This window comes from Lagopus muta, chromosome 13 (assembly GCF_023343835.1).
Source record: "Lagopus muta isolate bLagMut1 chromosome 13, bLagMut1 primary, whole genome shotgun sequence".
In the NCBI taxonomy this organism is placed as follows: domain Eukaryota; kingdom Metazoa; phylum Chordata; class Aves; order Galliformes; family Phasianidae; genus Lagopus; species Lagopus muta.
The window spans coordinates 4733432-4747071 of record NC_064445.1 but is presented as its reverse complement, the minus strand read 5'-3'; the positions used below and the strand labels follow the sequence as shown (position 1 = coordinate 4747071).

The 13640-nt window shown below is 42.0% G+C and overlaps 1 protein-coding gene across 4 annotated transcripts in view; it reads left to right on the top strand.

Annotated features, from left to right (window-relative positions):
- Positions 1-12896, top strand: part of FGF13 (fibroblast growth factor 13) — a 210306-nt gene extending 197410 nt beyond the window's left edge. For all 4 annotated transcript variants that reach the window (XM_048959499.1, XM_048959496.1, XM_048959498.1 and 1 more), the window contains 2 exons: positions 10089-10287; positions 11485-12896. In XM_048959499.1, coding sequence (XP_048815456.1) covers positions 10089-10287; positions 11485-11621 — 336 coding nt within the window. In that variant the 3' untranslated portion in view covers positions 11622-12896. The remainder of the gene's footprint in view (positions 1-10088; positions 10288-11484) is intronic.
- The last annotated feature ends 744 nt before the right edge of the window (positions 12897-13640 follow it).

Here is a 13640-nt window from a genome sequence, read left to right as displayed (position 1 = left end):
TCCTTTTAATGTGAGTTTCTGTTAATCCAACCCTCAAAGTGTTGCTTAGAGGAGGGAATGTGTGTCATTTACAGAGAGAAATTCTATCTGTCCTCTGTGTAATTATCCTTTCTTGGTGGGGCTTTCTCCTGATGAAACAAGTGTTTTCTTCCAGTCAGAATCAATTCTCGCTAAAGGGTCAGTCGGAGATCTCATCTTCCTTGTATAATCCTTGATAATCGTGTTTTTTAAAGCTTTTTTTTTTGACATCTGAAATCTCTCAAATCCCACAATTAGGTTGCCATCTAATACAAAAATCCCTCTGAGATCCTCTTAGCAGCATATGCTCAACAAATAGCATAATTTCAGGGCAGAGGAATTCCGAAGAGCATCGCTGCTCTATATCAAGAAGCAGGTTTGCCTGCCAGTAATGCCCTGGCACTGTCAAACTACTGAAGTTTGAGAAACATCCATCCATAGCATTCATGAATAAATGGATTGCAATAAATCAAGCTTGTTTGAAAAGGTCTCATTACCATTTGGTTATACAAAGATGCTACCTTGGTCATCAGGTTGGAGTCAACCAAGTCCTTGAACCTGTGACCTGGTGATCTTAGAGGCCTTTTCTGACCGTAATGATTCTATTCCATGCTTAGTGCTAATTTAGTGTGTAAAGCCAATCTAAAGACTGCTGCATTCGGTTCTTTGCAGAGCATTTTGCTTCTTAAGTTTGGCAGTGCTGGTTGGTGCAGGTGGGGCCCTTCAGGCAAGGCGACCACCTGAGAGCAGTGCAGGCTGCACACCGAACAGTGGCAGACAGGACAAATGCCTTGTCTGAGAACTGGGGCCTAAGAAGATGCTGCTGACTGCCAAAGGATTGGCTAACCCTTGATGCCATCAATATGCATATATATTAATAAAATATACAGGCCAAATGGCAAGGCTTTGTGCAGAACAGACTCCAGGCTGACAGGGAAGCAAGGAGCTGTTTGATGCAACACTGCATTATTTCTTCTCCTGCAGCTCGTGCTGTTGTTTATCTTACATTCGCAGCTCCTCACAGGCAGTGAGCAGAGGCAATCTGTGGTATGCAGAAAAAGAGCTCACTCAGCAGCATCTGTCCCCAAGCGCTTCCTGGGGGCAGGTCCCATCTTTTTTTCTGTAGTGTCAGTGAGAATGGAGATACAGGGGGGCTCCCAGCTGAGCTTGGGATGAGCTCTGCCTCCACATGTTTGACATCAGAATGGCTCCTTCCCACAGCAGTGGAGGATGCAGGGATCACTTCCACATTGATTTTATTTTATTTTCCCAGAGGCCGTACAGTCTGTCAACTGGCTTACAGGTTGCCACAGAAGCAGCATTCCCTGTTGTCACCTTCCCCCAGGGGAAGAACTGTAGCACTTGTTCTGTTTCTTGCTCAGCTGCCCTGCCCCCCTCCACGAAAAGGGAGACTTTTTTTTTCTCTTTCCTTTTTCCTGTAGTATTCAAGGAGCACCCGCTGCTAAAAGGGTAATGTCCTCGCTTGTAATTAACCAAACAGATTTAGAGCCTGCTGCAAACAGTGATTAGATTATTGTTTCTTCAGCACCCTCAGATAAATCTGCATGAATTCGTGGCTGACAGTCTGAAGGAGATTTCTTCCATCTCCTTATCCCAGGGCTGATGTCCTATATCTAGGCTGGAGCAGTAAATCCCACACTCTTCCAATTAACTGACTGATGTGAGTAGGAGGGCAGTGTTTGGTGCAGCATTGCTACCCATCCATCCTGCTGGACTTGGCTTATCCCAACCTGCTGCTGAACCCCATCCCAGGTTCTCTGTCCCCTGCAGCTCCTCATATCCCATATAACTGCAAACTGTGCTTTGGGGTGGTAAGGCCCCAGCACACAGAAAGGTCATACTGCCCTTCTTGCCCTGTGCTCCCAGGTGATATTTAACAAATGCCAGCCAAGTTACCTTGTTCTAGGAACAAATTAACCTGCAGTGCTGCCCTGCACTCTGCAGCCCCAGCAGCAGCATGGGGTTCTCCCAGGGGCAGCAGTCATGTAGATGAATGCAAGTGTAATTGTGTAAAAGGGCTACTGGGATGGGACTGTGTTTTCTTTGTCAGCTGTTCTTGCCAGCTTGCAGATGGCTGGGCCATGACAGGCTGATGTCTCTTTATGCCACTTTCAGGAGGCACCACATCTGCCTTGTTTTGAGTGAGCTGCTTGTGCTTTGCACCTCAGAGCTGCTCACTGCCTGCTGCTGGCTCTCCCTTTGGGTTTGCTTATCACTGCCTCATCAGGGCAACAAATGGCAGCGGGTTGGCCATTAAAACAAGTGAGGTGCTACAAGGCTGTCTTTAATTGGGAGCAGAGCACAGACTCGGTACTTTAAAAGGACTTTTTCAATTTGGGCTTATATATTTTTAAAGTAGTGCATGGCGCGTGTAAGCTGAGGACACTGCACAACAGCTGTGTCAGAGAGATTTGACAATAGCAGAATTTGATGTCAATTATAAGTGCTAGAAATCTGATTGCAGTGGCTGGCGGGTTATCTGTGGAAATAATGGCTGTGTTCTAAAATAGGTTGCTAGCATTTTTGGGGCTTTCTGCTCTACTTCTGGGGGAAGAAAAGAGGTCCTATCTGCTTTCTGCTTCCATCACCACTCCTTTAATTTTTAAGTTTGGTTGCACTGATGGATCAGAAGGTTAGAAACACCATAAAATTGGACTGTATTTATCAGAGACACAACTTTAAAAGATAGAGAACTTTTGTACGAATGCACATAATGAGGCTGAACAGCAAAGCCCATTTTACTTTGTCATAAGACCAGTGACTGGAAATATCTCTACCTCCGTTACACAACTCAGTGGTACAGCCTCTTTTTAAATGTTGTGTTTCAGTTCTGGAAATGATAGAGGGGAAAAAATTGAAAGGATTCAGTGAAGGGTAATGAAAATGATTAGAGGCACAGAGAACTTTTCATATGAGGAGAGATTTAAAAAGATTAGGTCCGCTTAGTTAAGACAAGAGATGAATAAGCAGAGACATGATAGAGAGCTGGGAGGTAATGAATGGCACAGAAGAGGCACACTGGGTAATTTTATGTGCTGTTTTCCAAAATTAAAATCGGAGAGAAGAAAGCTATATATTAAATAAATTTAAAAAAAAAAGTAGTTTGCTTATTGTGAAAAACAACAATGGACACATTTTAAATATGTTTTCCGCAGTGCTGAGTTCAGCCATGGAAGCTGCTGTTACAAGAAGTGAAGATAATGAGCTTAGGAGAATGATGAGAAGGACAGAGTGCACTGGGGAAATCCTGAACCTGCTGGGAGGAGAGGGCAGTCCTGCTCCAGCCTTGGGTGGGAGCAGGATTCACCCTGCTTCAGTTCGTCTGCTTGACTCCGTCACTTGGGAGAGGGACCATGGGAAGCTGCTGCAGATCAGATAGGTCTGGCAAAGTCACTGTCCAGAGAAGAACATGAGATCAGAGTGTAGAAGCACAGAGAGCATAAGCAGAGTAGTTCCATCTCCCATTTTTTTTAGTAACTGGAGACTACCTTACCCAGAGGCTATGTATGTTAGTGTCAAGAGACTTCTCTTTCTAAAGAGAAAGAACAGCTTTAAAAACAGATTGATACGTAGACTTTGTGTGGAGATTTTGAAGTGCTAACAGGACTTCTGTATGTGTAAAGCAAGAAGAATTAGATGTGATGAAAAAACAGCTTCTAGGTAGTAGGGCTTTCTTACATATGCTGCTCTTCTCTTCCAGTCTGGCTTTCAGCCCTAAGATAACCCCCTGGGTGCTTACTGCTTCGTGAACCTTCCCAAGCCTTACAAAGTAGGCAGTGTTTAGAGACTAGTTTCCTTCTACCTTACTAGAATTTCACTGATTTTCAATTAGGACTGGAAAGGCTGGTACCCTAAAGCCACAGAAATTTTAAAAAGGGCAAATGCAAGCATTATAAGACATTAAAATATTTATGTAGTGATCATTCGGGAAACTGCAGGGGTTTCATCGAATCATTTGAGTTGAAAGAGACCTTTAAAGGTCATCTAGTTCAACTCTCTATTCTATGGATCCAGGATCATTAGAGGTGCACATGCTCATCTCATTGCTAATGCGTTTAGGGGCAAAGTGGATGTTCTTTCGTATTCAGACCAAGTAAATTATACTTCATAACTTTGTGGACCAGTTTAGGAATGGGGCATGTGCCTTGATGTCTGTGAGGCATTCTCCAGGGCATCTTGCAGAACGTTTAAACATCACTGTAGATGTACTCTAAGAGGATATATATTTCCTCTGCATTATTCTGAAGTGTGACATCTTTCTGTATGTATCATGTGTTAGCTCTCTTGCCCCAGCTAAGGAGAGCTTTGGTTTAATCAACACAATTGTAGGGTTGAACTGTCACCGAAAGATGGGAACAATAATATGATCATGCATAGTTCCTATCTCAATTAAATTTCAGCACTCTTTAGAGTCATTGAGTCTTTTCCCTGGGGTCATCAGGCAGTGCTTCCACTGCATGAGCTGAGCACGCTGAGTGGTGACGCACCACACTTTAAATAGGTATTTATTGATGTGCCCAAATGGCACTTAAAATATCCAGGCAAAGATAACTTGGACGAGTTTTCACAACTGAGTCACTGACAGGAGTAGGAAAATAAGACCAAAACTTGAGCCTGTAAATCTCAGTGTATGTGATTAATGTGTTTTCTATTCAGTTCACTGCATGCGTTTTTCCCTGACTTGTGCCTTTGATTTGCTGAGCATGGGAACAGTGTCAAGGGAATAATTACAGGATCTTTTCAACGCTTTTCTCATATGTTGAAGGAGGGAAGATTTAGGTTGGATGTTAGAGGGAAGTTCTTTACAAGGAGAGTGGTTAGGCCCTGGAACGGGCTGCCCAGGGAGGTTGTGGATGCCCCGTCCTTGGACGTGTTTAAGGCCAGGTTGGACGGGGTCCTGGGCAACCTGATCTGAATGTGTATGTTTGGTGGCTCTGCTAGGCAGGGGGGTTGGAACTACACGATCCTTGAGGTCCCTTCCAACCCAGGTGATTCTGTGATTCTGTGATTCTGTGATTCTGTGATTCTGTGATTCTGTGATTCTATGTTCAGAGAATACTTAGTGACCACCTAAAATCCCAATCTGGAGATGCTGGAAATCCAGCTTCCTTGGGCTCCATTTTATTCTTTCTGGAATCTTTGTCCTAAAGAAATCTACACCACTGAGGTTTTTGTGCTTCACTTTATCAATTCCTGCTTATTACAGCATCCTAGGCAGTTCCATGCGCTGGAATTTGATTTTTGGATACCTTTGACTTTGCATTTTCCAAGTGGGTTCTCACATAGACAAAACAGCTGAGCACTTTGCTGCATGCAAACAGGGTTGCAGATTTCCTCATCAGTCCTACAAGACCTATGTGTGGTAATTACACTGTGAGTTGCTCCCACCCAAACCACAAGGATTCCTCGCAATAGGTAAATTGAAGCAAAAAGGGCAGTTTTGTGGTACTGCATCCTGTCTGTGGGAACTGCCATATATATCTGACCCAGAATAAATTATTTCAGGTGGATTATAAGCTGCTGTCACTGTTGCAAACAGATTTTAGTGGCCTTACTTCAGAAATAACAGCTACTTTCTTCAGAGAGTGATCTCACATTGGTGATCTAAAAGCAGCTAGTTCTGATGACATAAAAATAGAAGTATTCACATCTTGTGCTGTTGGCATCACTGCACGTTACAGGGTGAAGATACAGGGGACACACCCTGGAACTTCACATGCCGAGATGGAGGACATCAATCTCTTAATAAGAAAAGGCAGGCTCACTAGTGCAGAAAATCACTACTCAGGAGCCTTAACGTGGCTCCTTCAAAAATTCATGATTATAGAATGGAATCCTGGGCTATGGTGTAGTCCTGCAAGAAATAAGGATATGGAGAAAAGAAAAAAAAAATCTATGTTCAAAATGAACATAGAATTCTATGTGAGAACACTCTCCAAGTTTTCCATTTACCCAGTGCTTTTCCTAAATACTTTTCAAAGTTTTGGGTGTGTGGGGGGGTTGTTTTTTTCATGCCACCAATACTAATTCCATCTCAGTAAGTATTTCTGATTATTCAGGGCAGCTGCTATTGGTAGCAATAAAACATGCTACCTGTAGCAATATACAGAAATTTAACAAACTCAGTATTGACCCAATGACTTAAGCGTGTTGCTCTGTAAAGCATTTGGTCATGTTCCCTGCTGACAGCATCCACAATGCAAATGCAATATGCAATTGATAGCAGAGAGCATGCATCTTTGTCCTTCTAATGCATACTGTGTGTACAGCCATCCTGAGAAGAGGCTTTCATTGCACGATGCAACCTTGCAAACTTTAAATATCTTCATTTAAAGCGGGTTCCACACTCCCTGTCTATGGGGAGTCTGAATTCCTGTATTACAATCATTTGAGGCCATGATGTTTAATATTCAGTCCTGCAGTGTAGATGGCTGTGTTGGCTGGTAATTTGGATGGTGTTTGGCTTAAGTATGGCTTTTGCACAATTAGAGCAGGTAGAATGCCAGGGTTGCTTTTGCAGTATTTTAGCTCTCAGCTTTGGGAGATAACGCAGTTCTTGTATGGAAGAGACTGGATTATTTTAGATGTAATCCAGTCAGCTGCCTGGAAATACAGCCACTCTAAATGCAAGTTACAATGCCTTTTTACTATATTATCATACACCAAATTATTCCCTTTTAAAAAAAATATTTTTCATGTATCTAATGCAGCTGCAGAACTATTCATGCAGGAACATTTCAGTAGTTCAGCTGATCAGCTCAGAGTCAAGAAGCAGCTTCTGACAGTTCATCCTGCTGCTTACTTAAGCATGGCTGAGTCACGACTACAGTGAATCCAGCGCCTTCTTTAACTCTTATTTATTCATTCATTCATTCATTCATCGTTAAGGGTGCATGTGTGAGGGGCTTGGATGAGTTCAGTGTACTGTCATGTAGTGCCATTATCCCTGACTGCTGAGGTAAGCTGAGACTGAGATACTCTTTCACACAAATACCTATTTTCTCTTCTGTTTTGTGTAGCAATATATTCATAATATTTGACACCTCAGAATGCACTTCATTTTCAATAGAAGACATATTTCCTTTCAGGACAGCTGAAGGGAATTCTCCCAAGAATTAGAACTCTTGAAGATCTCCCAACCTTAACTTGCCCTTTCTCAATGCTCTATCAAGTAACTTATCGCCAAAGACAACAGAATGGCCATTGTGTAGCTGTTGCTCTGCACTATGTTTTGAACTGATGGGCTGATAGAGGAGCCGTGTCCATGCCCAGTTGGGTTGGCACATAGAACCATAAAGTCATAGAATCATTAAGGTTGGAAAAGATCTTTAAGATCATCTAGTCCAAACATTCCCCTAGAACCAGTAACGATCACTGAACCATGTCCCTAAGAACCACATCATTTGCCAAACTCAGAAGACTGTGTTTTAATTGCAGTACCCCTAAATCAAGAGCACATCTGCCAGCATTCCTTAGTGAAAGCTTTCTTCTGCAGTTCCCCTTCCACATTCTTTTTTTTAATGAGTAGGAAAGGATCGTATTGTGTTAAATAAAAGGCAAGTGATGGATGGGAACAAACACCTGCAAAATGTGAGCAGCAGCGTGGTATTTTGGTGTAAGCAGAGCAGCCATGTTGGATCACTGTTATTTGACAAGGAGAAAGCCCTTCCTACTGTGCAGCACCTTTTTGAAGCTACAGCCATAGCCTTGGAGTTAAGGAGAGGTCAATAAAGAAGAGTGGGTGTGTGCTTGTGGCAAGGCATTTAGGTTGTCTGCTGCAGTAGTGGAAAAATGGGAGGGAATTTGGCCTGGTAACTGAGCACGTTATTGAATGGTGTCTGTGTCTGCATCCCACTGTTTGTCACAAGATATCTTCACCATGGTTGTTACTACTGAGCCACGGGTTGCTGCAGGGAGGGGTGGCTATCTGTGGTGCTTGTGGTGATGCCCATTTGGGTTGGTGGGCATGAGCAGGCAATGTCCAGCTGTACTTGGGCAGTGCTGCAAGAAACTCCTGGTGAATTCCACCACGAACCTCACAGCCAAGAGAAAAATCAAGAGAAAATGAGTTTTTTAGCATCTGCTTCGAGGGACTCTTGGCTACTGCTGCTTGTGCTGAGGTTAATTTGCTTCCTAGGAGAGCTGGAGTAAACACTGTGGATCTGTTTACAATCTGCCCCTCTGCTGCTGCGCACAAGTGGGGCCTTTTTTACCCAAAACAACTCCAAATTACTGTACATAAACTGTAATCATCTGTCAGGAGCACTGTAGTTTTCTATTTTGCTGCTAATTGGATGATACATTGGCAATAGTCTTTGTTAACATGGCTAGCATTGGGCAGGGTACAATGGGAGAAGGCTTTTATTTAGAAATGTTGCTAAAATACACTGACTGTCTCCATTTGACAGCAATTGAAACCAATCGTCAATTAACTAAATAACAGCCAATTAGTTTGAAGGAAAAAGGAAGAAAATTGCTTACTTCTCATTCTTTGTTGAAGCAAATGCCAATCAGAGGATGAGAAATTTTTTTCTTTCTCCTGTGAGAAGGCAAAATGTGAAAAGATATGCAGAAAAAGTACTTTTTTTAAATAAATACCATCTTTTTCTCATACAAGAATATTTCAGAAACTAGATAAGAACATCTTAAGATCCTGAGACATTTAATTTCCTGTGATTTTTTTTTTTTTTTTTTTTTTTTTTTTTTAATCAAAATTACAATCATTATGCAGGCACAATTTTTCTTCCTTTCCTTTGTGCTGCTGCCGGATACTTGAGCACAAGGACAGCTCTGCAGAAGCTAGCTGCCTGCACAAGAAGAGCCCAGCAAACAGCCATGGCTGCATATGCTGTGTTGGGATAGTAATAATGTCTGCATCACCAGACCAAGCCCTTCATCTTTCATATTCCATATGGTTTTAGGGGTCCATAAAATCATGCTGAATCATAGAATCATTAAGGTTGGAAAACACCACTAGGATCATCAGGTCCAACCATCAACCCATCCCCAACATGCCCACCAATCCTTGTCACTCAGTGCCACATCATAGCTGAGACCTCATCAAAAGTTATGCTGCTACAAAACTTGCAGCACCCAGAGACCTCAGGAAGACATGGAGTGGTTCCATCAGCCTGGCCTTTTTGGTCTTAGCTCCATCCCATGTTTCATGCCTGCATCCTATCCTGCTTAGAAATATAGAATCATTAAAAGTTGGAAAAGACCTCTAAGATCATCCAGTCCAACCGTCAACCCATTGCTATCATAAATGGCTAGTAGTGCCAAAAGGTACTGACTGAGTGAAGACCACTGCATGGTGAAAACCAGAGGATCAAGGCTCTCTCCTGGTTTGCTGTTCCTTATGTTAGCTGTTAGCTCAGTATCATCTCCTCAAAAAAAAGCAGTGCAATTCAACACGAAGCCTAGCTCTTGATTGTACATGCTGTAAGTGCAATGCCATTTAGCTCATGCCTGTCCCCAGGCAGAGGCTGATGTCTGCAGTGGGTCTCTGACAGCAGATGATGCACTGAGCAGAGGAAGAGCAAAGCTTAGAGCAAAGCAGCAGCTGCTACAAGCTGCCTTAATATTGCTGGGTTAGTAAAAAACCATTTACTCATCATAGCCTGGCTTTGAATTTTTATTGCACTCTCCTCCTGAGCAGTTAAGGCCAGAAGTTAATGCACAGAGGCATTATGTGGCCATGCTATTTGCCTGCAAAGCTGGACTGCAGCAAGCCCCATGGGGCTGCCATCAGGACCATGCCTACCAGATAGCCTTTAGTTGCATCAATCGTTATTTCTTCACTTAGACTTTTTGCTCAGTGTTCAAAAAGATTTTATTCTGCTACTTTGAACTGCTCGTGGTGTCATTTCATGGGATTCAAATTGTGTTAGTCTGTTGTTAGTACTTCTAGGGCCAGCATTCTAAATTGGATAGCAGAGGGTAGGAGGTATGTTCTTTTAATTGTCAGAAAAGCAATTAATATTGGATTCTTTTGTATTAACTGATGGGAGGCTCTGCATTGCACGTATTGATCTTTTACTTTCTTGCAGGAACATTTTACACCTGAATGCAAGTTCAAAGAATCAGTATTTGAAAACTACTACGTAACATATTCTTCAATGATCTATAGACAGCAACAGTCTGGCCGGGGTTGGTATTTGGGTCTTAACAAGGAAGGAGAAATAATGAAAGGAAACCACGTGAAGAAAAATAAACCTGCAGCACACTTTCTTCCAAAACCATTAAAAGGTAATTTGTTGGCTTTGCTCCATCTACCTGAATTGACTTTGTATTGTCAGGGATGTTTAATTGCCATGCATACATATTTGAAGGGTACAGCTAACTATATAACAAAGGTATAATATTCTGTAACATGCTCTCAGCCTAACCTGCTATTTTTTATGCTTCTCTATATTACTTCTGTCTTTCTCTCATCTAACTAGATATATACATTAGTTTCTTTGTGCCCACATTCCATAGCATCTCTGTTACATCTAATGAAGGCTTTGCTTGGAATAGCCCAAGCATTTACACAGCCATTACCAACTTGCTGTATATCTCGTCAATCTGTGCTATGTATTACAGGATGTTTGTCTGTTTTTGTCTGGGATAAAGCTGCAGTGTGCAGTGCTTATTTAACCACAATTAATGTGGCATCATCATGTGACATTAAAGGTAATAATGCATGTGGCATACATATCTTGCTGTGTAGTAAAAGCCAGGAGTCATCCCTGGAGCATCTGAATCAGTGCTGTGCTCAGACTCGGATTCTTCTTTGGTTAATGCAAAGTGAGAAAATATCTTCATGGTTGTGTTCTCCTGAAAAAGCTTCCACGAGCTCCTCCTTTGTGGGCTCTTCACTTCTGGGTTACGCTGTTAAGACACCTTTTCAGGCAGTGTCATTCTGGAATCAGAGGGGATATTTCTAAGGTGCACAGCCTTGGGTGGGTTCCAGACTAGCTTGGCAATCTACATTTAGGAGCAGCTTTTAGGCAACTGACGCTGAGGTTGATCTTCATTTATGTGTATGAATGCAAAGGAAGCAGAAGGCTGAAAAAACATTTTCACACTCTTCAGCTTGGTCTGTATACACAAGCAATAGGCCAGATCACAGCTGTTAGCAGTGCTCTTTCACCATTAGTAAGGAAATGCTGATTTATATCAGCTTGCATCTATCTTGCAAAGCTTTGCAAGCACAGCGGGTAGGTGGGTGATTTAACTGGGAGAAAAGGTAACTAGGGTTTGCTTTTTTTTCCCCTCTCTAAAATGTCATTCCCTTTAAGAGGAGCTTGGAATTTCTTAGGGTGTTCTGAATGGAAGCTGTATTTTTTAATTCACTCCTTATGTTTCTCATTGCGGAATGAAAAATCTGGGCGTTTAGTAGCTGGACGTTGCACCAAGTGTCTGTACTGCATGCTGATGTGCTGCCTCTCTTTTGCTTTGCAGTGGCCATGTACAAAGAGCCTTCTCTCCACGATCTCACAGAGTTCTCAAGATCTGGAAGTGGGACCCCAACAAAGAGCAGAAGTGTTTCAGGAGTGCTAAATGGGGGTAAATCCATGAGCCAAAACGAATCAACGTAGCCAGGTTAAGGCAAGCCAAGTGCTCTCTAAACAGAACCTTACCTCTGGATGCAGTTGAATTCTTACTAGCAGTCTTTCATCCAAATGTTCAATTGCCCAGGACAAGCCACCGAACTTGCATAGGTCACTCGTTTATCAGCCATTAGATCTACTGGTTGTCAAAGGATATACCCCAATAATGTAGAATATGCTTGTGCATATCACAAGGCACTTGGATAGCCAGCAAACATAACTGCGGATTAAATCTCGGAGAAGAGGTGTCCAGATCTTTCTCTCTCTCTCTTTTTCTCTCTCTCTTTCTCTCTCTCTCCTATGCTTTGTGGAATACGAAACAAAAACATTGCACAGCATTCACTGCTGATAAGAATTTGCTTTCCAACTAAGAAAAAGACCACTTTTGCTCTTCAAAGGAAATTTTAATGCTTATATGTTTTATAGGGGAAACAAAAAACAAATATGTAAACTCTGTTGTTTCCTTGGCTTACAGTTTTATATCTAAGGCTTGATAAAAAAGATGTATCCTTTAATTTGAACTAGTGCAACTTTTTGATTTCTGAACTCCAATGGGTCTTTAAAGCTATGTCTTTCAAAAAAATAATTAAAAAATCAGGGTTGGAACTGAGAGTTGGCGTCTCAGGCTCTAGCAAACAGTGTTCTTGTGGTTTTAAACACAACGAAATATAAATTTTTATAGATTTGTAGTTTCTGGTAAAGTTCTTGTGCTAACCCCAGTCTGTAGGAACTGAAATGTTTTGTTATCCCAAGTGGAAGTTGACAGAAAGGGATAAAATTATCCTCCAGTGTAGATTTCTCTTAATTCCATTTTGTGTGTCATGTTAAACTATTGTTGTGGCTTCTTTTCTAAGGACAGAAACTGTGGAATTAAGGTGACTTAATTTTTTATAAGAAACGTCTTATTTGTAAAAGTCCTTCTTTCACTGTAATGGGCACGTGAATATTGTGTAGGAGGAAGCGTTAGGACAGGTTACCCCTAAACAACATATACTTATACATGCTATTGGAAACAGTTGTTTAAAAAAAAAATGTAGTTAGGTTTCCATTTAGGTCATCATGTCTGTTGCATGGGAGAAAGTTGGAATATTGGCCTAGAGTTGCATGATGTGTAAGATTTTGTGCATTAATCATCGTTGGATTCTGTGCTCCAAAACTGACATAGTTCTGTACAGGCAGCTTTCTGCCTTGTACAAAAGAGTTGTTTATTATTTGTTGTATACACAACCATGCACTGAATAAACTATTTATATTAAGATGTACTTTTTTAAAAAGCTTGTTTGATTATATGATGTACATCAGTGATTAATTTCAAGGGAAAAGGTTGGCAATTAAATTATAAAATTATAAAAGATACTGTAATTAATGTTCAGAATCTTTCTATTTAGCAAGTTATTCCCTTGTGACTCCGTACTCCATATGAATGAGAAAACGTTCTTCCTTTTGGATATTGTTAGAACTGGTCTTATACGCCCAGCTGAGATACTCAAAACACAATGGCTACTAAGTGCCACAAAGTCTGGGTAACAGCCCCTTGGCTGCACGCTGTTGGAGCCTCAGTGAACTGCTCTCCTCTGCTTTGAGCTTCTCCAGCTTCTCCGTGTCTGTTCTCCCCGTTAGGCTTCCTTAGTGCAGCCGCATAGCGCTACCTCGCAGCACACCTCCCCAGAGCCCTCAGAACAGGGGGACCCAAAAAGATCTGGTGAGTTCAGGACTGCTCGTGTCAGGGTGGCACCTTGAGGATGCTCAGAGTTCCCTGACGGAAGGCTGTAGGCACTCATCGGGGCCAGCTCGTCTGGTCTTGAGGAAATGGGCTACCATGCCTCCTGCATTTGTGCACGTGTTCTGGAGAGAAAATGGACTTCTCTCCTAAGTTTTCTCTCCAAAATCATCAACAAGAACTTTTCTACAGTGTGCATACAGTTCTGACAGGCGAGCTTCACTCATCAAGGTCTTTCAGTAAGACCTAGGAGGAACAGGTTCTCATCATGGGTGGCTGAAGAAGCA